At 37.6% G+C, this 27,785-nt stretch overlaps 1 protein-coding gene across 2 annotated transcripts in view; it reads left to right on the top strand.

The window, feature by feature from the left end:
• pdcd2 (programmed cell death 2) overlaps positions 1–12,743 on the top strand; it is a 78,555-nt gene extending 65,812 nt beyond the window's left edge. For both annotated transcript variants that reach the window (XM_051924277.1, XM_028797328.2), the window contains exon 6: positions 12,449–12,743. In XM_051924277.1, the coding sequence (XP_051780237.1) occupies positions 12,449–12,610 (162 nt within the window). In that variant the 3' untranslated portion in view covers positions 12,611–12,743. The remainder of the gene's footprint in view (positions 1–12,448) is intronic.
• Positions 12,744–27,785: the final 15,042 nt, after the last annotated feature.

Here is a 27,785-nt window from a genome sequence, read left to right as displayed (position 1 = left end):
CACAGAGCCATGAACTTTAAATTACGTCAAAATTAAAAAAGAATGTGTTAAACTTTATTGAAAATCTATTTTCAAATCAACTTAGGCTTTGACTCTAGCACAAGGTAACTGTATTGACCTTAACATGTACATATTTTTTAACAAAATAAAATAAAGTGAGCATTTTAAAAATAAAATTGAACAACACTGTGCTGTGTTGACTTTTGGCCTTAAAGTGAAGTTGTCATTGTAAAAGTTGATTGTAGTAAGTAAAATGTGAAGACCAGTTATTTAATGAATTATTGCTATGTTTCTGTTATTAAGTAGCAGAATTATTAACTGGAATAACTATTCATAGTTATTTCTGGGACCTAAATTAAATTTATATGTTCATGTTTATGAGACACTCTTGCCACAGTTGTTTGTATTGTCATCATCTCTGTAAGCTATATCTTGTACAGGTGGTCTAAATATACTGCAACCCCAGAACAATTTAGTTTGTAAGTTCAATCTAGATTTTATTTCACTCATGTGACACAGATCTTTTAAGAAAAATGTGAAATGCAAAATAAAAAAACACCTTCAGACTTACCTTTTTGACTGTTTATGGTATTCTATGACTATTGCCTGACAATATAATGTGCATGCAATTTCTATGTTTTCTGAAATATAGTACTTCAAGAGTCTATTATTCGAAATGAGTCTTGTATGATATATTGATTTAAGTGATTAAATTGTAAAACCACTGTTATGAAACAAACTCCTTCACATCTCATCCACGCCATCACTGCCACCTTTCTCTAGTCTGCCTTGCACCCAGTGTAGCTGAGATTAAGCAGTGTGGGAGTGTTCAGCTAATTTATGTATATGTTTATATGTTAAGTATGTCTCAATTATACTGTAAGCGGTGGAGGTGAGGAGGTTATGGGCAGATTCATTTACTTCAAAGTAGGTCTGGGTAATATAGACTTAACCCTTTATGTACTAAGGAGTTTTTGACATTATTGCGAATTTGACCTTAAATTACATACCCACCATTAAATGGTTATTTCTCTGCTTATGTAATAAAGGAGCTTCAAAAGCCTGAAGAGTAGTGAGTACAGCACTTCATATTTTTAAAAGAAAGGATTTATATGATTTAAAACCTTTGTTTACAACAATATCAACTAAATAAAGTACAAAAAGGTGATTTCTCTCTAAAAGACTGGATATCATAGTACATAACCATGACATTCTGTGATTCATATATCTGGAATCAATTATCTTTTGTGTCCCAGTCTTGTCAACTGTCATTGTACCAAGCTTATCCTATAGCATTGCAGTTATACTGTTTGGCATAAGGTGTCCTCTTGTTTGAAAATAAAGTGTCCCTTTTGGAAACATTTAGTCTCTTAAACCTAAACAATCTTTCAAAATAAGTATTTTGGCAGCAGTTGTTTTCTTTAGTTTTTTTAGAAACAAAAAACGTATGTATACATACAAACATCTCTCTATTATAAAAATAAAAAACTTGGGATGAGACGTGATCTTTTGAAGAGAGATCTTTGAGAGACCGAGAAACAGTTTCACTTCCCGCGAGACTGGCAGGTCACGTCATACTTACAACCTTTGGAAGCAAGTCCCGTGATACACATGCAGAGCTAATTAGAGATAATGGAAGTAGGAAAATTCAGAAGTCTCAAGAAAATGATCGTAAGGCTCGCATTAGCGCAAACAAACGGAAAATATTACTCAGTGAAATAGCGGAACAGTGAAAAGAGATCGCTTCTTAAAACCGTTCTCACCTCTCCGCCAGCGTCTTTTGTCATCTAAATGTACTGATAAAGACAAGCTGCCAGCAGCCGGCTATTCCATCCCCCCAACGACTTAGAACGTAAACGAGCTTTTCCCAGCTCATGCCTTGATTGATTATCTGGGAGTGAAGTGGAGTTTTAGAGTAGAAATAATAGATTGTTATTTGGAACACACGCATTTCATATGTGTTGCATTTCTACAGTAATCTGTGTAAACACATTGTTAAAACAGAAACGTTTTATATATTCTAGTAGCAAATGACAAAATGTAGGCATAAACTATATAATGTATGAAGCCTGAAGTCCAAATATCAAAGAAACACTTTCAGAAAAGGTACAAAAAAAAAGCCACCGCCAAAAAAGCCGCCTTAGTGTGCGACATTGACACGCATTAGCTATCACTGCTTCCGTGGCGCAACAGTATCAGTCGCTGACTGGGAATCAAAAGGTCATGAGTTCTATCCTGCACAACTCCCTTTTGAGAAGTGTTCTTATTTTCACTATTTTAGAATAAAAAGATACATTTGATTTCAGTCTGTAACAGCCGGTGTAATTTATATTTGTAAAGGTTAGCTTTATTTTTTTTTTAAATTCACTTTTCATTGTCTCAGTCACGTTCAGGATCCTTCCCTACCACCCCCCATCTGACACTGCTGTTTTCACATAAAGACGCGCTATAGTTCTGCAGTGTATCACGATACATACGACCGCGTGTTTTTTTCCCCCAATATTGCCAGTCCCCACGTGTTGCTGTATGCTGTTTCTTTTGTACTCCAGGACATGCAGAGGAAAGCATAGTAAAGAGCAGTAACTTCAGCGCTATATGCAATCATCAGACACTCCCCATCTGATGCTGTTTTCACATAAAGACGCACTAAAGTTCTGCAGTGTACTTGTGACTGCATTGTCGTACCAGTGCTTGCGAACTGAAGTGTCTGCATGCACTTTTCGTGGCATTATACGTGTATTTTTTGAGCATGCCCATGTAACTCAAACACAGGAACATATGTTGATGTAAAAGTATAACAAAACAAGTGCACTTTTATTCAAGACTATAACCGAAGAAAAAAGAAAGCAAGTTACAGTAGGAGGTTGATATGACAGCTTGCGTGGTGGAATGCTAAGAACTGCTGATTTCCATTCTGTGCTATACAGTGATCCCTCGCTATATCGCGCTTCGCCTTTCGCGGCTTCACTCCATCGCGGATTTTATATGTAAGCATATTTAAATATATATCGCGGATGTTTTGCTGCTTCGCGGGTTTCTGCGGACAATGGGTCTTTTAATTTGTGGTACATGCTTCCTCAGTTGGTTTGCCCAGTTGATTTCATACAAGGGACGCTATTGGCAGATGGCTGAGAAGCTACCCAACTTACTTTTCTCTCTCTCTCTCTGTTGCGCTGACGTAGGGGGGTGTGAGCAGGGGGGCTGTTCGCACATCTAGACGATAGGGACGTGTGCAGCTGCTTCCTGAAGGACATGCTGCACGGTGCTTTGCATACTTAAAAGCTCAAAGGGCACGTATTGATTTTTGTTTGAAAAACAAACTCTCTCTCTCTCTCTCTCTCTCTCTCTCTCTCTCTCTCTCTCTCTCTCTCTCTCTCTCTCTCTCTCTCTCTCTCTCTCTCTCTCTCTCTCTCTCCTCTCTCTCTCTCTCTCTCTCTCTCTCTCTCTCTCTCTCTCTCTCTCTCTCTCTCTCTCTCTCTCTCTCTCTCTCTCTCTCTCTCTGCTCCTGACGGAGGGGGTGTGAGCTGCCGCCTTCAACAGCTTTGTGCCGCGGTGCTTCACATACTTAAAAGCAAACAGCCCTATTGATTTGTTTGCTTTACTCTCTGTTTCCTTTGAAGAGGAAAATATGTTTGCATTCTTTTAATTGTGAGACGGAACTGTCATCTCTGTCTTGTCATGGAGCACAGTTTAAACTTTTGAAAAAGAGACAAATGTTTGTTTGCAGTGTTTGAATAACGTTCCTGTCTCACTACAACCTCCTGTGTTTCTGCGCAAATCTGTGACCCAAGCATGACAATATAAAAATAACCATATAAACATATGGTTTCTACTTCGCGGATTTTCTTATTTCGCGGGTGGCTCTGGAACGCAACCCCCGCGATGGAGGAGGGATTACTGTATAACTGTTAACATTTGAATCTGATGATTGCATATAGCGCTGTCTTATTCAGTGTGCGCAAGAACATGCAGGTGGCCAGTTGCTGAGTGCTACAACACACATTTTAAAAAAAGAAAGAGACAAATATATGTGACGTTTTGAAGAAATCATTTTATGATGCGAATAGTACCAATCAGAAAACATCGTCGAAGTAATGCAATATTATTTGAAAACGAACAGCATCAGATCAGGTGTGAAGTTATACTGGCGCTGTTTGAGTCAGATCAGAAGCTGAATAAGCTGAAAAAGCTCCTGTTCTGACTCTAAGTAAAAAAGCATGAATTAATCAACAGAAATAACCGCGATTGACATTTTAAAGTTAACGATTTACAGTGCATACCAATTTATAAATTCAATGTCCGTTTGAGGAAAAAAATAACACTTTCTTCAAAGCTGGGAATCAAACTCACGTCTCTGTAGCACGGTAGGGTAGCTGTGCTCCAAGTCAGCAAACCATAGCGTTAAGCCACGGAAGCTGTTGTATCATCCTTGAACCTTTTGTGAAAGTGTTTATTTGATGTTTGGACTTCAGGCTTCACAGATTCTATAGTTTATGCCTACATTTTGTAACATTTATTACTAAAATATGAAAAAGTTTCTGTTTTAGCAATGTATTTACACAGATTACTGTAGAAACGGAACACGCATGAAATGCATGTACAGTAATCCCTCCTCCATCGCGGGGGTTGCGTTCCAGAGCCACCCGCGAAATAAGAAAATCCGCGAAGTAGAAACCATATGTTTATATGGTTATTTTTATATTGTCATGCTTGGGTCACAGATTTGCGCAGAAACACAGGAGGTTGTAGAGAGACAGGAACGTTATTCAAACATTGCAAACAAACATTTGTCTCTTTTTCAAAAGTTTAAACTGTGCTCCATGACAAGACAGAGATGACAGTTCAGTCTCACAATTAAAAGAATGCAAACATATCTTCCTCTTCAAAGGAGCAAATAAATCAATAGGGCTGTTTGCTTTTAAGTATGCGAAGCACCGCGGCACAAAGCTGTTGAAGGCGGCAGCTCACACCCCCTCCGTCAGGAGCAGAGAGAGAGTGAGAGTGAGAGAGAGAGAGACAGATAAAAAAAATCAATACGTGCCCTTTGAGCTTTTAAGTATGCGAAGCACCGTGCAGCATACTTAAAAGCTGCACACAGAAGGTAGCAAAGTGAAGATAATCTTTCAGCATTTTTAGACGAGCGTCCGTATCGTCTAGGTGTGCGAACAGCCCCCCTGCTCACACCCCCTACGTCAGGATCACAGATAGTCAGCGCAAGATTGACAGAAAAGTAAGCTGGGTAGCTTCTCAGCCATCTGCTAATAGCGTCCCTTGTATGAAATCAACTGGGCAAACCAACTGAGGAAGCATGTACCAGAAATTAAAAGACCCATTGTCCTCAAAAACCCGCGAAGCAGCGAAAAATCCGCGATATATATTTAAATATGCTTACATATAAAATCCGCGATGGAGTGAAGCCGCGAAGGGCGAAGCGCGATATAGCGAGGGATTACTGTATTCCAAATAGCGATCTATTATTTCCATTCTAAAACTCCAGCAGTTTAGTCACTCCCAGATAATCAAACAAGGCATGAGCTGGGAAAACTTAGTGAACGTTCTGCGACGGTGGGGGATGGAATAGCCGGCTGCTTGCTGCTCCTCTTAATCGGCACATTTAGAAGACAAAAGAGAGATGAGAACGGTTTTAAGGTGGGCCAGATCTACGAGTTTTTTCGTAGACTCTGGTAATTCTAGTGTTAAAGAGGGGTTTCACATCTCCTTGTGGTGCGTTCAGGCCCCCTCTTCACAACAGCGTGTAGTGCTGGTGGGGGAGGGGTGAAGGGTAGGCAAGCAAAGTGTAGATGACGCGGCACAGAAGCAGCAGCAAGCCAGCATCTGATCGAGCAAAGAGGAGGTAAAAAAAAAAAAAGAACTGTTGTTTCCCATTGTATCACCGTTTAAGAGGGGTTTCAAATGGAGTAACCACCTCTCCTTGGGGTGCGTTCAGCCCCCCTCTTCACAACGGTGCATAGCGGTATGGGAAAGGGGTTGACGAGTGAAGCGAGCAGTACACTATATATCACTCTAAAGCAATAAATAAACAATTTTAACTATATATATATATATATATATATATATATATATATATATATATATATGGAAGAGAAGGTCTGTGATACGGTTTGCATATTTGCAGCTGGAGATCCACAAAGGGGGAGAAAAAAAAAAAAAATGAATCACGTATCATAAAGTAGTTTTTATTGCTGAGCTTTCAACCCCTACCAGGGGTCTTCATCAGAGGATAATGCTTAGACTTACAAGAATCAAAGGCAATATATAGCAACACATTAAGTGGGGGGGTTGGGGGAGGTGATTTAGTTATTATGTATATGTTCTTCTTAAGTTAGCATATGCTGGATTTATGTCCAAGTGTCTGTTGATGGCGTTTTCATTTGATAGCCAAGACTCGGCCAACTCTCTGGCACTTTTAGTACTGGCCTTAAATTTTACTTTTACATTGTCCCAGTTGAAAGTATGTCCTGTCGATTTAGTATGTGCATAGATCAATGATAGTGCGTCCTTTCTTCTGACGGCGTTGCGATATTCCTGCACACGTGTTGAGATTCTTTTTGAAGTTTGTCCTATGTATACCGCTGAGCAAGAATTGCATGGGATACTATAAACTGCGTTTCGTGTTTCTGCTGTCGATTTCTTGTTTTTGGCATTAAAGAGGACTGTGTGCAGATTGTTCGTGGGTTTGTGTGCTATTCTGACACCCCACTTGGTCAGGATGCGCGCTGTACCTTCTGACACCTTGTGGTGATAAGGGAGTGAGTGCCAGGTGGGGTGGGGGTTCTGATTTAAGTCGATTGTTTGCTGAGTTATCTGGCATCTCCTGTGTAAGCTCCGATTAATGAATGTTTTTGAGTATCCGTTTGAGGTGAAAAGGTGGAAGAGATAGCGTCTCTCATTAATTTTTGTTTCCTTAGTATTACAATGAGTGTGGACTCGTCTGAATAGGGTTTTCACACAGCTCCGTTTATGAGATACCGGGTGGTTGCTGGTGAAGTGTAAAATCTTGTCTGCGTAGCATTCTTTGCGGTAAACACTTGTGGTCAGGGTGGCGTCATTACTTCTTTTGATGTAGATGTCCAGGAAGCTGATGTGTCGGTTCATTTCTTTTTCCATTGTGAACTGGATTGTGGGTAATATTGTGTTGATATGATTGTAGAACTCATTCAGCTGGTCCTTTTTTAGTATGACGAATGTGTCGTCTACATAGCGTATCCAAATTTTGGGTGTGATCTGGGATAATATATATATATATATATATATATATATATATATATATATATATATATATATATATATATATGGAAGAGAAGGTCTGTGATACGGTTTGCATATTTGCAGCTGGAGATCCACAAAGGGAGAAAAAATTAATCACGTATCATAAAGTAGTTTTTATTCCTGAGCTTTCAACCCCTGCCAGGGGTCTTCATCAGAGGATAATACTTAGACTTACAAGAATCAAAGGCAATATATAGCAAAACATTACATGGGTGGCGGTTAAGTCAGTGTGATGTGGGTGGTATTGGGTGTACAGTTTATTTATTATGAACATGTTCTTCATAAGTCTGCATATGCTGGATTTATGTCCAAGTGTCTGTTGATGGCGTTCTCATTTGATAGCCAAGATTCGGCCAGCTCTCTGGCACTTTTAGTACATTTAGTACATTGTCCCAGTTAAATGTATGTCCTGTTGATTTAGTATGTGTGTAGATCAATGAAAGTGAGTCCTTTCTTCTGATGGCGTTGCGATGTTCCTGTATACGTGTTGCGATTCTTTTTGAAGTTTGTCCTATGTATACCGCTGCGCAAGAACTGCATGGAATGCTATAAACTGCGTTTCGTGTTTCTGCTATTGATTTCTTCTTTTTAGCATTAAACAGGACCGTGCGCAGATTGTTCTTGGGTTTGTGTGCTATTCTGACGCCTGACTTGGCCAGGATGCGCGCCGTACCTTTAGACACCTTGTGGTGAGAAGGGAGTGAGTGCCAGGTGGGGTGGGGGTTCTGATTCAATTCAATTGTTTGCTGAGTTTTTTGGCGTCTTCTGTGTAAGCTCCGATTAATGAATGTTTTTGAGTATCCGTTTGAAGTGAAAAGATAGAAGAGATAGCGTCTCTCATTCATTTTTGTTTCCTTCGTATTACAATGGGTGTGGACTCTTCTGAATAGAGTTTTAACACAGCTCCATTTATGAGATACCGGGTGGTTGCTGGTGAAGTGTAATATCTTGTCTGTGTAGCATTCTTTACGGTAAACACTTGTGGTCAGGGTGGCGTCATTATTTCTTTTGATGTAGATGTCCAGGAAGCTGATGTGTCTGTTAATTTCTTTTTCCATTGTGAATTGGATTGCAGGGAATATTGTGTTGATGTGGTTGTAGAATTCATTCAGCTGGTTATTTTTTAGTATGACGAATGTGTCGTCTACATAGCGTATCCAAATTTTGGGTGTGAACTGGGATAGAGCCATGTTTTCAAATCGCTGCATTACCAGTTCCGCTAGAAGTCCTGATAACGGTGATCCCATTGGCGTGCCTTCTTTCTGAGTGTAGTATTTGCCGTTGAAATGAAAATGAGTTTTCTGGCAAAATGGTATTAGGTGCATTATGTCTTTAATGGACAGTTTAGTTCTTGTCTCTATGGTGGCGTCGCTTTCCAGTCTCATTAATAGTGTTTCTGTGGCCAGATGAATCGGAATCATAGTGTATAGTGACACAACGTCAAACGAGACCATGATCTCGTCCTCTGGGATGGATACATCTTTCAAGTGCTGTAATGCCAACTCAGGGCTGTTCACCGAATATTCAGAGTCATATGTTAAATGTTTGAGTAACTGGAAAAGTCTTTTTGACAAGTTGTAAGATGGTCCGCCTGTTAGGCTGACCACTGGTCTGAATTTCAGTGGTGTTTTATGTATTTTAGGGAATCCGTAAAATTCAGGGCAGTTAGCAGCGCTGGATTTCAATTTGTAATAATTCTGTGCATCCAGGATTCCAGGAATTCACCCAGCCTTAGCCCACTCTCACCACTCACACAAAGAGACATGAAATAACAGGATGTAAATTAATAAAGCTGTATATTGACTGAACAAAAATATGAGTAACAAATAGACAGCTAATCCGCCCATTTCTTACCATGACAATATTGAATACTAACACAACAATAAACATCTAACAAACACTAACGACCAAGTCAATAAACAGTCCAAATGTAGAGGTAGTGGAGTGAAGGAAATGATGACCATCCAGGGAACAGATTTCTGTAAGTAATGTATTAAACAGTCCTATTGGTAGTCCTGATGTGATGAGGGTTGATGAGATTTGGGGAGCACTCCCTCCGATGGAAGTACGATGATCAATCCAACACTCCCCAAATGAAAGGCCATACATCCTTACAGGCTCGACAATCCAGGATAGAAACGATATTCTACAGGTGGTATTGCAGACAAGACAAACATGTGAACACAAAACAACAGGGCCTCTTGCTGCTTAGCCAGCTCCCTTTTAAGATTTCCAGCCCGTCTTGTCCCCTGCGGCCCCTGCATTCTCCTCAAACGTCCAATCAGGGCTACACCCTCAAGGCAGCTGGGAAATGGAGTCCTTTAAGTTGTAGCGCAGCTACACTGTGTCATAGCCAGAAATGTTGGCACCCCTGCAGTTTGTGTGTTTATTTCTTTTGTTTGCATTGGAACAACACAAAAAAAGCAAAGAAAAAAGTCAAACCTGATATCATTCCACACAAAACTCCAGAAGTGGACTGGACATATTTGACTTTTTTTTTTCTTTCTCTGATTTGTTTTGTTCCAATGCAAGCAAAAAATATTTGGAATATCAAAGCATTTGTAATTGCAACAGTTTTTTGGGAGAAGTGGTGCATTTTCTGAAAGAATTGCATGGGTGCCGATGTGTTTGGCCATGACTGCAACTGTATATAAATAGATAAACGTGATGATCATTGGATAGACATTATCTAATCTTTTAGAACAGTTATTTTTTTAAAACTATTAACTCAGATGTGGACAAATTTGTCGACATGCTTTTTACTTATTTAGAGTACAAACAAAATATTTCTAGCAATAACACAATTGAAAATGGCATGGACAAAAATGATGGGATCCATAACCTAATATTTTGTTGTTTAGAGGTAATCATGGGCAGTATGTTTGTCGCTAAAATGTCTTGATAGTTTTGAGATTTCATGGATCCCTGCAGAGACTCAAGGCACCCTGTGCCAGATGCAGCAAAAATAACAGCGCCTCCTCCAAGTTTTGCAGTAGGTATGGAGTCCTTTTCTTTGAAAGCTTCATTGGTGATCTTTGCTAGGTACCAATAAATGTGCCCAAGCCATTGTAGAAAAAGCAGTACTTTCTCTTTTCATACTTGTTTGCTTTACTCGATGACGTATCAACAGCATGCAGGTACACGTGGGACAATTGTTTTTCATTCAATCGCTTTTCAGGAAGCATAAGGCACTCTTTCAATGTGCTGTAGGGGTACCAATAAATTTGTCCATGTCTGCTTTATCACTGACACACACACTTTGGCATTACAAGTTACACATTGCAAACTGCTGCAAGACACAAAGTACAGAAAGTACACAAAAATACAGCAGAACTGTTAATGGGATGCGATAACACCAAACCAATAGCTTCAACATTTAGGACAGAATTTATCACAGTCATCAGGAAGTTCAGCTCACCTGATAAACAAAAGTATAAACTCAATATGAAAATAAAGTGCAGTTTTCCCAATAACTGACATGCAAACATTCAACAAAGAAAAGTAACTATGAAGGCTTCTGTTTTTTCATGCATGAAATGAACGGATGAAGGTTTATGCTGTGCAGATGTCTCACTTCTGGTGTGATGTGAATTACTTTTTTAGTGAGCAAATAAATGCACTACCCAGTCTGTGTATTTTCTTGGCACAAGCTGACAGGAAAATGTGTGCTTTTGCAATACAGCAGTTATTGCAGCTATTTTATTTTATAGAAATTTTTCCCCAAATTGCCCTACAAAGTCGGCGTAAGGCTAGCCGTGTTTCTTCTGACCCGAATATACAAGAAAGAAACAATCAGTTAGATTCTTGGAGAGCATTGTTGCTATACATTGTCATTCAGTAAGCAAGCAAGCCCATTGTTGAGTTGAGCATGTGGTAGTGCTATAGAGAGGACTTCAATTGTCAACAGTAGTGCTCACGAGTAAATTGGAAGAGGCTCTTCCAATGTGACGAAAAATAGCTTTTCCAAGTGATGCTTGAGTGGTTTTTATTTACTGGCTTGTCCCCTTAATGATATACTCAGTCCAGATAAGTAAAAATAACGTTGTTTAAAAAAATATATTTTAGTGATTTACCTTAATTTCAAAATGAAAAAGACGTAAAGAAACTCAACCTTTTACTGAACAAATTTTTCTGTGAAAAAAAAAATTCATCATAAAGATTTTTTAACAAAACCACAAGCACCATGACTATTGGTACCATTCATTGTATTTAATACTTTGTACAACCTCCCTTTGCCGATAAAACAGCACTGAGTCGTCTTTGTCATAAGGTTGGATAATATAGAGCAGGGAATCTGAGACCATTCAGATGGCAACATTATATTTTATAAGGCTGGTTTTTATCAAAAAGGTACTTGGAATTTGATTAAAACGAAAGGAAGAATGGTTGATGAAAATGCAAGTAAAATACTGCAAGAGAAACTGAAGCTTGGGCAAAAATTCATCCTTCATATTTACAGTGACTCCCAAGCATAAGCTAATGTATCCTTAAAGAGACCAATGGACAAAGAGGTGAATGTTCCCTGTTGGTCCAGTCAAAGGTCTGTTCTCTGTCTGATTGACAATCTATGGAATTATAAGAAAATGGCAGTGCATTTGGCAATCATGTGAGTAACCTGAACAACCTGGGCAAGTCTGCTTGGAAGAATAGAAGAATAGATCATAAATACTCTGATCAGGGAACAGAGCTGGTATATACTTACCCAAAAGATGGAGCGGTTATTTTTGTGTGACTTTTTATTTCTTAAAACATTCTTCTGACACATACAACAGTTACAGCAATGACATATCCAGTAACTTGAAGATTTTTTCAAAGTGCAATTACAGTCTATATTTCATTATTAAACTTAAACTGTGAAATTTTATAGTGATCTCTTCAAATACAGGAATAATAAAGGAATGTAGTAAGACGGTTCTAGATTTACAAAAAATGATTTGTTGTTTTTTTTTTTATTTTAATGGTTCATCTTGGCATTTATATTGCATGATTTGGTTGAAGTGTACATCTATGACATCAACACAGGTAGTCAAGTCCAACATCTTAATAAAATGACTTACTGTTTCACTTTGGTATGTGTCGTAAAAATAAAAAGCACTTGTGAAAAATATATTTTTCTACCACTGAATGGCATGTAAAAAATATACTTTTTTTATTTCAGATAATGCCACAGTTGCTGAATCATCTGAATGTGGATCACATAGGAGCCAGCATTGACTGGGGAACCTTGGTGATCTATACATGCAAAGATAGCTGTGACCAAGGCAATAAATATACTGCTGAATTCCTTTGGAAGCAGGATTTTTCTTCAGATGATGTGTAACTTTACTTGTATTGTATTCCATTGTCTTTGACACATTATGAAAAGCTTAATTCTTAATATGTAATATAAGGAAGGAATTCTAAATGAATACCCATTAAACAATCCAGAATTTACCAAACTTTGTATTTTCTTTTACAGTTATTGCCTCCAGTTGTCAAATGTTTCTCAACATAATTTCACAAGATATGTGTAATATATTGTGTATAGCTAGTTAGTGAATATTAATAACATTTTATTATTTTTAAATATGCTCTATAAAGCAAGGCATCTTTGTGAAGTATTAACATATGCGCCACAAAATTAGAAAAATAATGTTTTTCTGTTGTTTTTTTTTATTAATTTTATTGTAATCATTCCATACAAATAGATCAATTTATACAAAAAAGAATTGAAGACAAATCAAAACCCACCCTTGAGAAGGAGAGCATGGCCAAAGGAGAATTGCTTAGGGCTTTTTAATAGGGCAAAAATAAACAAAAGAAAGGAAAAAATATATATAGGTAAATAAAAAATGGAGAAGGGAAAGAAATGCGGAAATAATTATTTCTTCTTCTTCAAAAAATATTACTGATTAGATCCTGCCAGGTTTTGAAAAAATTCTGTACAGATCCTCTAACTGAGAATTTGATTTTTTCCAATTTCAAATAATATAAAACATCGGTTTCTGACTGACTTATCAGAGGAGAGTTAGGATTCTTCCAATTTAAAAAAATAAGTCTGCGTGCCAAAAGTGTAGTGAATGCAATCACCGTTTGCTTGTCCTTCTCCATTTCAAGTCCATCTGGAAGAACACCGAACACAGCTGTTAATGGGTTAGGAGGGATTGTGACACCAAGGCTGTCTGAGAGGCACTTAAAAATTTTGGTCCAAAATGATGTTAATTTGGTGCAGGCCCAAAACATGTGACCCAGTGAGGCAGGAGCTAGGTTGCAGCATTCGCAGGTTGGATCTTGCCCTGGAAATATTTTGGACAGTTTTAAGTGAGCCAGATGAGCTTAATATATAATTTTTAGTTGAATAATTCTATGCTTTGCGCATATGGAGCTCGAGTGAATTCTCTGCAATGCTACCTTCCACTCCTTTTCTGATATATTGATTAAGAGATCTTTTTCCCAATGTCCTCTTGGATCTTTGAAAGGAAGGGACTCTAATAAGATATTATATAATGCGGAAATGGTGTCTAATTCCTCGAAATTGAGCAGTATTTTTTCCAGCATGGTGGAGGGTACGAGATGAGGAAAATCAGGCAGTTTCTGTTTAACAAAGTTTCTAATTTTAAGCTGGGAGGTTGAATTTGGAACGTAATTGTTCAAAGGATGCAAAGATATTGTCTATATAAAGATCTCTGAGCAATTTAATCCCAAATCTTTTCCAGGTATGAAAAACTGGATATGTTTGCAAGGGTTGAAAGAGGTGGTTCTCTTGCAGAGGTGCCACAGATAAAAGATTTTCCATCTTAAAATGCTTTCTAAGTTGGTTCCATATTCTGAGTGAGTTAAGCACAATTGGGTTATTAGTATATTTGCGATAACTTGCATTTATTGGAGCGCAGAGCAGGGAGTATAAAGAAGTACTACAGGATTTTAATTCTATTGCGGGCCAAGCCTGTGTGTGTTCATTTTTTTTGTGTCCAGGTTTTTATGGCTTGTATGCTTGCTGCCCAGTAATAAAACTGAAAATTAGGTAAAGCCATGCCACCTTCTGCCTGAGGTCTTTGTAGGGTCGCATTTCGGATACGTGAGTGTTTTGAGTTCCAAATAAATGAGGTTATAGTTGAATCTAATTGCTTAAAAAAACGATTTATTGATATATATTGGAATGTTTTGAAATTAAAAAAGTTTACAAAGGATATTCATCTTAACAACGTTAATTCTTCCGGCTAGAGTGAGATGAAGGGTTGACCATCTATGCAAGTCTTGCTTAATTTTTTCCAAACACACGGCAAAATTTTGTTGATAAGGAGCTTTATATTTACTTGTGATATTTACCCCAAGGTATTTAAACTGACTGCGGTGGGTTGGCACCCTGCCCAGGATTAGTTCCTGCCTTGTGCCCTGTGTTGGCTGGGATTGGCTCCAGCAGACCCCCGTGACCCTGTGTTCAGATTCAGCGGGTTGGAAAATGGATGGATGGATGGATATTTAAACTGATCTGCTATGGTAAAAGGTAGGGTGTCCAATCTAATATTATATGCTTGTGAATTCACTGGAAAGAGTATACTTTTATTCAGATTAATTCTGAGACCAGATATCTTTTGAAATTCTGTGAGTGCTGTTAAAACTGCAGGCACAGTGTTTTCTGGGTCTGATATATATAAAACCATATCATCTGCATATAGAGAAATTTTCTGTTCCAGTCCTTCTCTGATAATCCCCTTTATCTGATAAGAATTTCGACAGTGAACCACCAGTGGTTCAATGGCGATTGCAAACAGCAGTGGTGACAAGGGGCATCCTTGTCTGGTGCCACGTTCTAGTTTAAAGTAGTATGAATAAATGTTGTTAATACAATCTGAAGCTTCTGGATTGGTATACAGTAGTTTGATCCATGCACAAATATTCGGGCCAAACCCAAATTTCTCCAATGCAGTGAAAAGGTAGTTCCATTCAATCATATCAAATGCTTTTTCTGCGTCTAATGATAGTAATATCTCTGGGGCGTTTGACTTTGCTGGTGAATATATTACATTAAGGCGGCACGGTGGCGCAGTGGGTAGCGCTGCTGCCTCGCAGTTGGGAGACCTGGGGACCCGGGTTCGCTTCCCGGGTCCTCCCTGCGTGGAGTTTGCATGTTCTCCCCGTGTCTGCGTGGGTTTCCTCCGGGCGCTCCGGTTTCCTCCCACAGTCCAAAGACATGCAGGTTAGGTGGATTGGCGATTCTAAATTGGCCCTAGTGTGTGCTTGGTGTGTGGGTGTATTTGTGTGTGTCCTGCGGTGGGTTGGCACCCTGCCCAGGATTGGTTCCTGCCTTGTGCCCTGTGTTGGCTGGGATTGACTCCAGCAGACCCCCGTGACCCTGTGTTCGGATTCAGCGGGTTGGAAAATGGATGGATGGATGGATATATTACATTAAACAGGCGTCGGAGATTGGAAGATAAGTGTCGGCCTTTAATAAATCCAGTTTGATCTTGTGATATTACCGAGGGCAGCACTTTCTCCATCCTTCTAGCTATAATTTTTGAGAGTATCTTAACATCATTATTCAGGAGTGAAATTGGTCTGTATGATGCACATTGTAACAAGTCCTTATTTTGTTTAGGAAAGACAGTGATTAATGCTTGACAAAAAGTTTGAGGTAGTATTTGGTTGTCTCTAGCTTCTGTAAATGTTGCCAATAAGAGGGGAGCTAGCTGAGTGGAGAATTTCTTATAAAATTCTACGGGGTAACCATCAGGGCCTGCTGATTTCTCGCTTTGAAGTGACTTTATAGCATCTAGTAATTCTGATAGGGTCAGAGGTTTATCCAGTTCCTCAGCACTTAAAGCATCTATTTGTGGTGTCTGGAATGTATCCAGAAATGCATTGGACTGTGTGTTGTCTTCTTTGAGGTCAGTAGAATATAAGGATTTATAATAATCTCTAAATGTGTGCATTATATTTTTATGGTCAATGCTTTCTTCTCCATTCGTGTTGGTGATTACTGGTATTGCATTGCGAACTTGTTTGTGAATTTGTTGAGGTAAAAGCTTATTAGCTTTTTCTCTGTGTTCATAGTAATGATGTCTTGACTTATAAATAAGTTGTTCAGTTTCTTTAGTTGTCATGATGTTGAGTTCTGTATGCAGAGCCTGCCTTTTCCTATGAAGAGCTTCACTTGGACACCTGGCTTGTTCTTCATCTATTCTAGTAATTTCGCTTCTTAGCTCTGATGCTTTCTTGGTTTCTAATTTATTTCTGTGGGAAAGATATGAAATAATCTGTCCTCTTAAGAAGGCCTTTAGAGTTTCCCAGAGTGTTCCTGCAGAAACCTCTGAGGGTGTTTGTCTCTAGGAAGAAGCTGATTTGTTTGGATATAAATTCTGTGCAGTTCTCGTCTGCCAATAGAAGAGGATTAAGACGCCATCTGCGAGGTGAGTGTGAGGGGCTTAATGATTTTAGCTCCAAGACTAAAGGAGCATGGTCGGAGATAACAATTGTGTCGTATTTGCATGATTTAATCGTAGGCAAGAAATTATTATCTATAAAAAAAATAATCAATTCTTGAGTAGCTATGATGCACTGGTGAGTAGAACGAATATGTTTTTGAGTTTGGGTTAAGAAACCTCCAGGGGTCTGATAAGTTGTGGTCAGTTACAAACTGTGTAATTGTCTTTGCAGTGTTAGATGTCGTTCCCCCTGTCACTTGAGTCCTATCTAAGAGTGGATTTAAAACATAATTAAAGTCCCCATCCATTATAATTTTATGAGTGTTCACATTGGGAATGGATGTAGATAGATTTTGCATGTATTCCTTATCATCGACATTGGGTGCATAAACATTTATCAAAATCATTTTACTGTTAAATAAGTTGCCCATGACCATCACATATCTCCCTTCAGGATCTGATACTACATCTGATGCTACAAATGGGACTGTTCTGTGTATAAGAATTCCCATACCTTTAGTTTTCTTTGTAAAGCTAGAATGGAACATTTGGCCAGTCCAGTCTTTTTGTAGTCTGGACTGATCCTTGCTTAGTAAGTGGGTCTCCTGTAAAAATACTATTTTAGTGTTTAAGCGTGTTAGGTGAGAGCATACTTTCTTTCTCTTTAATTCGTGATTCAGGCCTTTAACATTCCAGCTCACAAAGTTAACTGTCTCATCATACCGAGACATTGATTCTGAGTTTTTAATGTCATTTTATAGTCTTAACTGGTAGTGAGGCAGTTTTAATCTTAATTTCAAATTTCCCCACGAGTTATTGCCATATAGCCTATTGTTACGATGATATTTATAGTTATAAGGATTAGAAGAATAGATTAGATATAGCCTGCTCTCCTTCTCTCCCCCCTTTATCCCCCCACCCCCTTCTTCTGGTATTTCTACTGAAAGAAAATGTGAAAAAAATTAAATTATCTTTGTTACATAAATAAGTTAAACAACTTAATAACTTGTCCACTTCCAAGTACCATGCATAGAGCCCTCTGGCTTAATTTCCTTGTTAAACAAACCCAAACTCTCCATCAGCAAGTCTCTACTAGGCAAGCCCCAGTAACATTTCTGTGGTGGGGGTCAGCGTTTTGTTGACTACAAGGACATCTGGCTGTAACTCCTACTCGTACCCTTTAGTCTCCACTGCACCTGTTCACGTGCCAATTTAGTGTGAGGAGTTAGATGATCCGGTGATCCCCTTCTTAAATGTGCCAGTGTTAAAATATTAATGTTTGGCTATGATTTATTTGATGAACTCAAAAAATATAAAAAGAAACAAAAAAAGTTTAGACACCTCAGTTGTAGCTCAGTTTAACTGTTATTTTGCATATTTTCCCCACTCTTTCTTCCAGCTGCGAGTTATTCTTGAGCTGTCTGGAGTGCACAGCACTTGGTAAGATCTACCACCAGAGCTATAAGAGCCAAAACCTTACCTTGTGATTTTTGCAGTACTTCATGGTCAAATTTCGAAAATGTGTTTTGGATTATTGTATTGTTATATATGCTTTTGCCATCCGTTTTTCAGCTTTAGCTTCCTGATGGATTTTCTGACACTGTCTTTGAGAGTTTGTTGATATTTAATGGACTCCATTCTCCTCTGTACTCACACAATGTTTACTGTGCCACAAGCTCCCACATAACCCCAAAATGTAATAAATCCACTACCATGCTTAGCAGTTGGCAAGGTATGCTTTGTGCTCCTTTTCTGCTCCAAACAAACCTTTTATGGGCTGTGGCCAAAGAGTTAGATTTTTTGCATCTGTACACTGGACTAGTTCAGAAATTCCTCTGCCTTATGCTGATGTTGTTTTGCATGTGTAAGATGTTTTTTGTTATGAGATCACAGGTAAGATTTCCAGCTTATGGCTCTTCTATGAAGATGATGAACAATGCCTTTTTTCCAGCCTGATGGAGCACCGTGCCATAAAGCAAAAGTGATAACTAAGTGGCTCGGGAAAACAAAATATTGAAATTTTGGGTCCATGGCCAGGAAACTCACAGACTTTGATCACAAGTTCTCAATGGGATTAATCTTCAAGAGGCAGGTGGACAAACAAAAACCCACAAATTCTGACAAACGTCAACCATTGATTATGCAAGAATGGGCTGCCATCAGTGAGGATTTGGCCCAGAAGTTGATTGACAGCATGCCAGGGTAAATTGCAGAGGTCTGGAAAAACAATGGGCAACACTGCAAATATTGACTGTTTGCCTAAACTTAATCTAATTGTCAGTAAAAGTCTTTGAAACTTATGAAATGCTTGTAGTTATACTTCAGTTATACCATAGAAACATCTGACAAAAAGATCTAAAAATACCAAAGCAGCAAACTTTATGAAAACTAATACTCGACTGTATATGAGCTGTTATTTCTGTTAGACTTACTGGTCTTCCAGGTCTTGTCGTGACCTCCACCATTACCTTCAAGTGCCATTTCTAAATTACATTTTGAACTGTGGAAATTGCTAGCTGGAAGTGTTTTGATATATTTTTATATACCTACCCTGCTTTGTAGGCATCATTTAGTTCCTTTTTCATATCCTTTGTCAGTTGCTTAGAAAAGCCTGTGGTTGTTCGATGTTTGAGGAGTCACAAATTTATTAGGCTCTGCAAATGTCTTCAGCTGACAACTCTTAATGATAATGTGACTGGACTAAGACCAAATAGCTCCTGGATGTTTCAATTGAAGGGTGCTCAAAACCTTACATTTATTATTTATTATTTATTTTAAATACTAACTGCATACTATTCAGAACATTTTCATACAAATGTCATTGTTTTAGTTTGTTGGCAGTCGATGGTTAATTGCCTTTTTTTCACTCCAAATTTCAACTTTTGCATGGAGCTTCACTGTCTGCCAGGACATTACTTTCTTGTTGGTCTGGTGCCCCTGCCTACTCCACTTCCAGACCATCAGGTACCATAAGTTATATTGCCCTTTGTAGCTTGTGCCTTCCTACACAACTATATACAGAACTTTTGCTAGTGTATTTCCTGTTTGGAAGTTTTTGGGTACCCATCTTAGTGGTGCCCTTGCCCAGGTAACTGCTTACCAGCTGAGAACAACTTTAAATTGTAATGGCATTATATGTACTTTTAACTGTGGGATTGTCTGAAAAAAATCTAAGTACAAACACTGTATATAAATTGTGATATATTAATTTCCTCTTTTGTAAAGTATAAAAAAGCTAAACTAATTTAACTTTTTAGTATTTCTGAATTGAGAACATTTAGTGAATCTTTCAAATAAAAAACTTTTTGTAAATATATGTAACTTTCATTTTATTTATTAACAACTAACGTTTAATTTTAAAGTCAATTTTGTTGAGTAAATGTCAGAAGCCTAAGGCCATAGATAAACTGAAAGCACCTCCCTTACACTACTGTCAGAAAAATATCAGGATCAGAAAATGCAGAAATGTCTCACAGAAAAGTTCTACATAGTAAGTGGATACACATTTAAGGTGGAGTTGTGATAAAGTAGGTACAAAATTGGTTATGGGTGCTTCTAGAAACAGATATTGACCCAGAAAACAGTTTGTACAGTTAATTAAGAACATCGCAGATGATACCCCTGGATAAGGCACATGCAAAATGTTGTTTTTGTGGTTGGACATTAATATTTTATTTGGCTTATTCAGATGTTACATAAATAAAGGTATTTTGGCTGAATACAGTGGTCAAGGAAAAAATGGAAAAAGGCTGTTCTAAATAAGAGGTGTTACCTACCATCCATACATTTCATGATCTTTTATGAGATAATTCCACTTTTAATTATGTAGCTCAATAGATCTGGTAAGTAAACAAAATCTTGAATGGTGAAAGGGAAATATATGTACACCCCATATAAAAAGGTGTTCCTCAGGGATCCATTTTGGGTCCTATTTTATTCTCTATATACCTTCATCCTATTGGAGCTATTTTTAGGAAATTTAACATTGCTTTTCACTGCTATGCTGATGACACACAGGTTTATATTCCTGTCTGTAACTCTGCAATAAATCAACTACACAACTGTCTTTTTGAACTAAGATCCTGGATGGCTAATAATTTTCTTGATCTGAATCAAAATAAAATGGAGGTGCTTATAGTGGGTCCATCAGCTAAAACCCAAATTGGTCTTGGACTTCTCTGCTCTTTCTCTGGCATTTGCAAACCTCAAGTCCGCAATCTTGGTGTTATCTTTGACAGTAACCTTTCTTTTGAGAAACAAGTAAACTCTGTAGTCAAGAGGTGCTTTTTCCAGCTTCGTCTATTAGGTAAGATCAAGCCTTTTTTTGTCTTCTAGGGATCTTGAGAAAGCTACTCATGCTTTTATTTTTTCTCTCCTTGATTACTGCAACTCGCTGTATTCTGGGATTAGCAAATCCCTGATACACAGGTTACAGTTGGTCCAAAATGCTGCCGCTCACTTTCTGGTTGGGGCAAGAAAGTATGACTCTGTTTCTCCTATTTTAGCTTCTTTACACTGGCTGCCTGTCAGTTTTCGAATTGATTTTAAAATCTTGTAAAGATTTAAAAACTAGCAACATGGGCTTTCTCCTGCCTATTTATCTGAATTGTGTGTTTTACACCAGCCATCCGGAGTGCTTAGATCTTCTAGTCAGTTGTCTCTTGTTGTCCCTCGTACCAAGTGTAAAACTAAGAGGGACAGGGCTTTTGCAGCTGCTGCTCCTCGCCTGTGGAACTCTTTACCTCATCATATAAAGGAGTCGTCTACAATTTAACTGTTTAAAACAAGATTAAAGACTCATTTCTATTCACTTGCATTCTGTGACCTTCAGTAATACTGATTTCTTTATTATGATTATATAACATCACTTCTATTTATTATTTATTTTATTTTTATTTATGTTCATATATTTTTATTTCTATTTGTTATTTATGTTGTTTGTTTTTTTTTCTTTTATTCTATTATTGTAAAGCACTTTGGCCACAGCATTCCTATGTTGTTTTAAATGTGCTATATAAATAAATTGACATTGACATTAAAAAATGAATAAATGAAGTAACATAAGACACAGAGCATAGGTGTAACTATATTTAAATTTCTACATCCATCCATCCATCCATTTTCCAACCCGCTGAATCCAAACACAGGGTCACGGGGGTCTGCTGGAGCCAATCCCAGCCAACACAGGGCACAAGGCAGGGAACCAATCCTGGGCAGGGTGCCAACCCACCACAGAAATTTCTACATGAACATCAAAAATATCAAATTTTAAGAACAGGTTGACTAGAATAACATTTCCAAGGCAATCAAGTGTGGGTATAGGCTACCACTTTACTGCCTGTCATGCTGTGGACCTTAAGCATGCATAAGTTACAAGGTTAAATGTCTAAAGAAACACAGCATTTTCAGGGATGACAAAACTTGTGTACTTCACAAAAAGTCCTCAAATTGTGTTAGCCTTCAGAAAGAGCAATGTAGCTTGCCAAATATGTACAGTGCATTTTTATCCGGTGATTTCTATGTGGAAGTAAAATTGATCAGGTCACTTTTAAAAAAGTATTAATTCTTTTTTTTTTTTTTTTTTTAATATTTTTATTTTATTAATTTTCATTGTAATCATTCCATACAAACAGATCAATTTATAACCCAACAAATTTGAAAACAAATCAAACCCCACCCCTGAGAAGGAGAGCTTAGCTAAAGGAAAATTGCTTTAAGCTTTTTAATAAGGCAACATTAGACAAAAGAAGGGGAGAAGTAAATATCTATATAAATAAGAGATGGAGAAGGGAGTTAAATGCAATAATAGTTAATTCTCTTATTCTAAAATAATATTGATTAAATCCTGCCAAGTTTTGAAAAAATTTTGTACAGATTCTCTAACTGAAAATTTGATTTTTTCCAATTTCAAATAATATAAAACATCAGTTTCCCACTGACTTATAAGAGGAGAATTAGGATTCTTCCAATTTAACAAAATAAGTCTGCGTGCCAAGAGTGTAGTGAATGCAATCACCGTTTGTTTGTCCTTCTCCAATTCAAGTCCATCTGGAAGGACACCAAACACAGCTGTTAGTGGGTTAGGAGGGATTGTGATACTAAGGCTGTCTGAGAGGCACTTAAAAATTTTTGTCCAAAATGATGTTAGTTTGGTGCAGGCCCAGAACATGTGACCCAGTGAGGCAGGAGCTTGGTTGCAGCGCTCGCAGGTTGGATCCTGGCCTGGAAACATTTTGGACAGTTTTAAGCGAGACAGATGAGCTCGATATATAATTTTTAGTTGAATAATTCTATGCTTTGCGCATATAGAACTCGAGTGAATTCTCTGCTTTGCTACCTTCCACTCCTTTTCTGATATATTGATTAAGAGATCTTCTTCCCAATGTCCTCTTGGATCTTTGAAAGGTAGGGACTCTAATAAGATTTTATATATTGCGGAAATAGTGTTTGTTTCCTCGGAATTGAGCAGTATTTTTTCCAGCATTGTGGAGGGTGCAAGGTGGGGGAAATCGGGCAATTTCTGTTTAACAAAATTTCTAATTTGAAGATAGTAAAAGAAATGTGTAGCTGGGAGGTTAAATTTTGAACGTAATTGTTCAAAAGATGTAAATATGTTGTCTATATAAAGATCTCTGAGCATTTTAATCCCAAAACTTTTCCAGGTATTAAAAACTGGATATACTTGCGAAGGTTGAAAGAGGTGGTTCCCTTGCAGAGGTGCCACTGATAAAAGATTTTCCATCTTAAAATGCTTCCTAATTTGGTTCCATATTCTGAGTGAGTAAAGCACAATTGGGTTATTAGTATATTTGCGATAACTTTCATTTATTGGAGAGCAGAGCAGGGAATATAAAGAAGTACTACAGGATTTTACTTCTATTGCAGACCAAGCCTGTGTATGTGCATTTATTTGTGTCCAGGTTTTTATGGCTTGTATGTTTGCTGCCCAGTAATAAAACTGAAAATTAGGTAAAGCCATGCCACCTTCTGCCTGAGGTCTTTGTAGGGTCGCTCTTCGGATACGTGGGTGTTTTGAGTTCCAAATGAATGAGGTTATTATTGAATCTAACTGTTTAAAAAACGATTTATTGATATATATTGAAATGTTTTGAAATAAAAAGAGAAGTTTAGGAAGGATATTCATCTTAACGATGTTAATTCTTCCGGCTAGAGTGAGATGAAGGGTTGACCATCTATGCAAGTCTTGCTTAATTTTTTCCATACAGACGCCAAAATTTTGTTGATAAAGAGCTTTATGTTTACTTGTGATATTTACCCCTAGGTATTTAAACTGATCTGCTATGGTAAAAGGTAGGGTGTCTAATTTATTATTATATGCTTGTGAGTTCACTGGAAAGAGTATACTTTTATTCAGATTAATTCTAAGACCAGATATCTTTTGAAATTCTGTTAGTGCTGTTAAAACAGCAGGGACAGTGTTTTCTGGGTCCGATATATATAAGACCATATCATCTGCATATAAAGAAATTTTCTGTTCCAGTCCTTCTCTGACAATCCCCTTTATCTGATGAGAATTTCGGCAGTGAACCGCCAGTGGTTCAATAGCGATTGCAAACAACAGTGGCGACAAGGGACATCCTTGTCTGGTACCACGTTCTAGTTTAAAGTAGTCTGAGCAAATTTTATTAATACAAACTGAAGCTTCTGGACTGGTATACAGTAGTTTAATCCAAGCACAAATATTCGGGCCAAACCCAAATTTCTCCAATGCAGTGAAAAGGTAATTCCATTCGATCATGTCAAATGCCTTTTCTGCGTCTAATGATAGTAATATCTCTGGGGTGTTTGATTTTGCTGGTGAATATATAACATTAAACAAGCGTCGGAGATTTGAAGATAGATGTCGGCCTTTAATAAATCCAGTTTGATCTTGTGATATTACCGAGGGCAGCACTTTCTCCATCCTTCTAGCTAGGATTTTTGAGAGTATCTTAACATCATTATTCAGGAGTGAAATTGGTCTATATGATGCACATTGTAACAAGTCCTTATTTTGTTTAGGAAAGACGGTGATTAATGCTTGTCGAAATGTTTGAGGTAGTATTTGGTGGTCTTTAGCTTCTGTAAATGTTACCAGTAAGAGTGGAGCTAGCTGAGTGGAGAATTTCTTATAAAACTCTACGGGGTAACCATCAGGGCCTGATGATTTCCCGCTTTGTAGTGACTTTATAGCGTCTAATAATTCTGTTAGCGTTAGAGGTTTATCTAGTTCCTCAGCACTTAAAGCATCTATTTGTGGTATTTGTGAATTATCCAGAAATGTATTAGATTGCGTGTTGTCTTCTTTGGGCTCAGTGGAATATAAAGACTTATAGTAATCTCTAAATGTGTGCATTATTTTATTATGGTCGATGATTTCTTCTCCATTCTTGTTGGTGATTACTGGTATTGCATTGTGAACTTCTTGTTTATGAATTTGTTGAGCTAAAAGCTTATTAGCTTTTTCTCCGTGTTCATAGTAATGCTGTCTAGACTTATAAATAAGTTGTTCAGTTTCTTTAGTTGTTAAGATGTTAAGTTCTGTATGCAGGGCCTGCCTTTTCCTGTGAAGAGCTTCACTTGGACGCCTGGCTTGTTCTTCATCTATTCTAGTAATTTCATTTCTTAGCTCTGACACTTTCTTGGTTTCTAATTTATTTCTATGGGAAAGATATGAAATAATCTGGCCTCTTAGGAAGGCCTTTAGAGTTTCCCAGAGTGTTCCTGCAGAAACCTCTGTAGACGTGTTTGTCTCTAGGAAGAAGCTGATTTGTTTGGATATAAATTCTGTGCAGTTCTCGTCTGCCAATAAAAGAGGGTTAAGACGCCATCTGCGAGGTGAGTACGAGGGGCTTATTGATTTTAGCTCCAAGACTAGAGGGGCATGGTCAGAGATAACAATTGTGTCATATTTGCATGATTTATTTGTAGGCAGGAAATTATTATCTATAAAAAAATAATCAATTCTTGAGTAGCTATAATGCACTGGTGAGTAGAACGAATATGTTCTTGAGTTTGGGTTAAGAAACCTCCAGGGGTCTGATAAGTTGTGATCATTTAAAAACTGTGTAATTATCTTTGCAGTATTAGATGTCGTCCCCCCTGTCACGGGAGTCCTATCTAAGAGTGGATTTAAAACACAATTAAAGTCCCCAGCCATTATAATTTTATGAGTGTTCACATTGGGAATGGATGCAAATAGATTTTGCATGAATTCCTTATCATCAACATTGGGTGCATAAACATTTATCAAAATCATTTTACTGTTATATAAGTTGCCCATGACCATCACATATCTCCCTTCAGGGTCCGACACTACCTCTGATGCTACAAATGGAACTGTTCTATGTATGAGAATTCCCACCCCTCTAGTTTTCTTTATAAAGCTAGAATGGAACATTTGGCCAGTCCAGTCTTTTTGTAATCTGAACTGATCCTTGGTTAGTAAGTGGGTCTCCTGTAAAAATACTACTTTAGCGTTTAAGCCTGTTAGGTGAGAGCATACTTTCTTTCTCTTTAATTCGTGATTCAGGCCTTTAACATTCCAGCTCACAAAGTTAACTGTCCCATCATGGAGACATTGATTCTGAGTTTTTAATGTCATTTTATAGTTTTAATTGGTAATATGGCAGTTTTAATCTTAGTTTCAAGATTCCCCAGGAGTTGTTGCATGTTAGCCTGTTGCTGCATTGATATTTATAATTATAAGGATTATAAGAATAGATTAAATATAACCTGCTCTCCTTCTCTCCCCCCTTTATCCCCCCACCCCCCCATTTTGCCTCCCCACATGAGGCTAGACCCCACTTCGCGATGTTCCAGTCCTCTGACATACGAAGAGACAGAGCACGTCCAAAACAAAACGTATTAATTCTAATTCTAAACAAAAGACACAGCAAGACAAAGGCCACAGTTACTAAGGTTTTTGTGCATTCCATAATCTCTTGAATGTCACCAGAAAAAAAATAAAATAAGAGGGCTATGGACATTCTGGAGGCAGATGTGCTGCGGTGTGCACAGACAATATGGATTAAGCCTTTCCTCAAGATCATGATTGCAGGCTGGGGTTCAGCAGACTGACGGAATCGATTGCAATATATATATATATATATATATATATATACTAGCAAAATACCCGCGCTTCGCAGCGGAGAAGTAGTGTGTTAAAGAGGTTATGTAAACATATATATATACATAAACATATATACTTATATATAAATATCTACATATAAACATATCTACATATATACATATATATATATATATACATATACACATACACATATATATACATATATCAACATATATACACATACAGACACATATATATACATATACATATTTACATATGTACATATATATACACACATATATAAATATCTACATGCATACACATATATCTATCTATCAGATATATATATATATATATATATATATATATATATATATATATATATATATATATATATATATATATAATCTATCTATATATCTATATATCTCTATCTATCTATATATCTACAGTGGTGTGAAAAACTATTTGCCCCCTTCCTGATTTCTTATTCTTTTGCATGTTTGTCACACAAAATGTTTCTGATCATCAAACACATTTAACCATTAGTCAAATATAACACAAGTAAACACAAAATGCAGTTTTTAAATGATGGTTTTTATTATTTAGGGAGAAAAAAAATCCAAACCTACATGGCCCTGTGTGAAAAAGTAATTGCCCCCTGAACCTAATAACTGGTTGGGCCACCCTTAGCAGCAATAACTGCAATCAAGCGTTTGCGATAACTTGCAATGAGTCTTTTACAGCGCTCTGGAGGAGTTTTGGCCCACTCATCTTTGCAAAATTGTTGTAATTCAGCTTTATTTGAGGGTTTTCTAGCATGAACCGCCTTTTTAAGGTCATGCCATAGCATCTCAATTGGATTCAGGTCAGGACTTTGACTAGGCCACTCCAAAGTCTTCATTTTGTTTTTCTTCAGCCATTCAGAGGTGGATTTGCTGGTGTGTTTTGGGTCATTGTCCTGTTGCAGCACCCAAGATCGCTTCAGCTTGAGTTGACGAACAGATGGCCGGACATTC

The sequence above is a fragment of the Erpetoichthys calabaricus genome, chromosome 3 (genome assembly GCF_900747795.2).
Source record: "Erpetoichthys calabaricus chromosome 3, fErpCal1.3, whole genome shotgun sequence".
NCBI lineage: Eukaryota > Metazoa > Chordata > Cladistia > Polypteriformes > Polypteridae > Erpetoichthys > Erpetoichthys calabaricus.
Note: the sequence above shows the minus strand (reverse complement) of the source record. Positions and strands in the feature narration are given on the sequence as shown.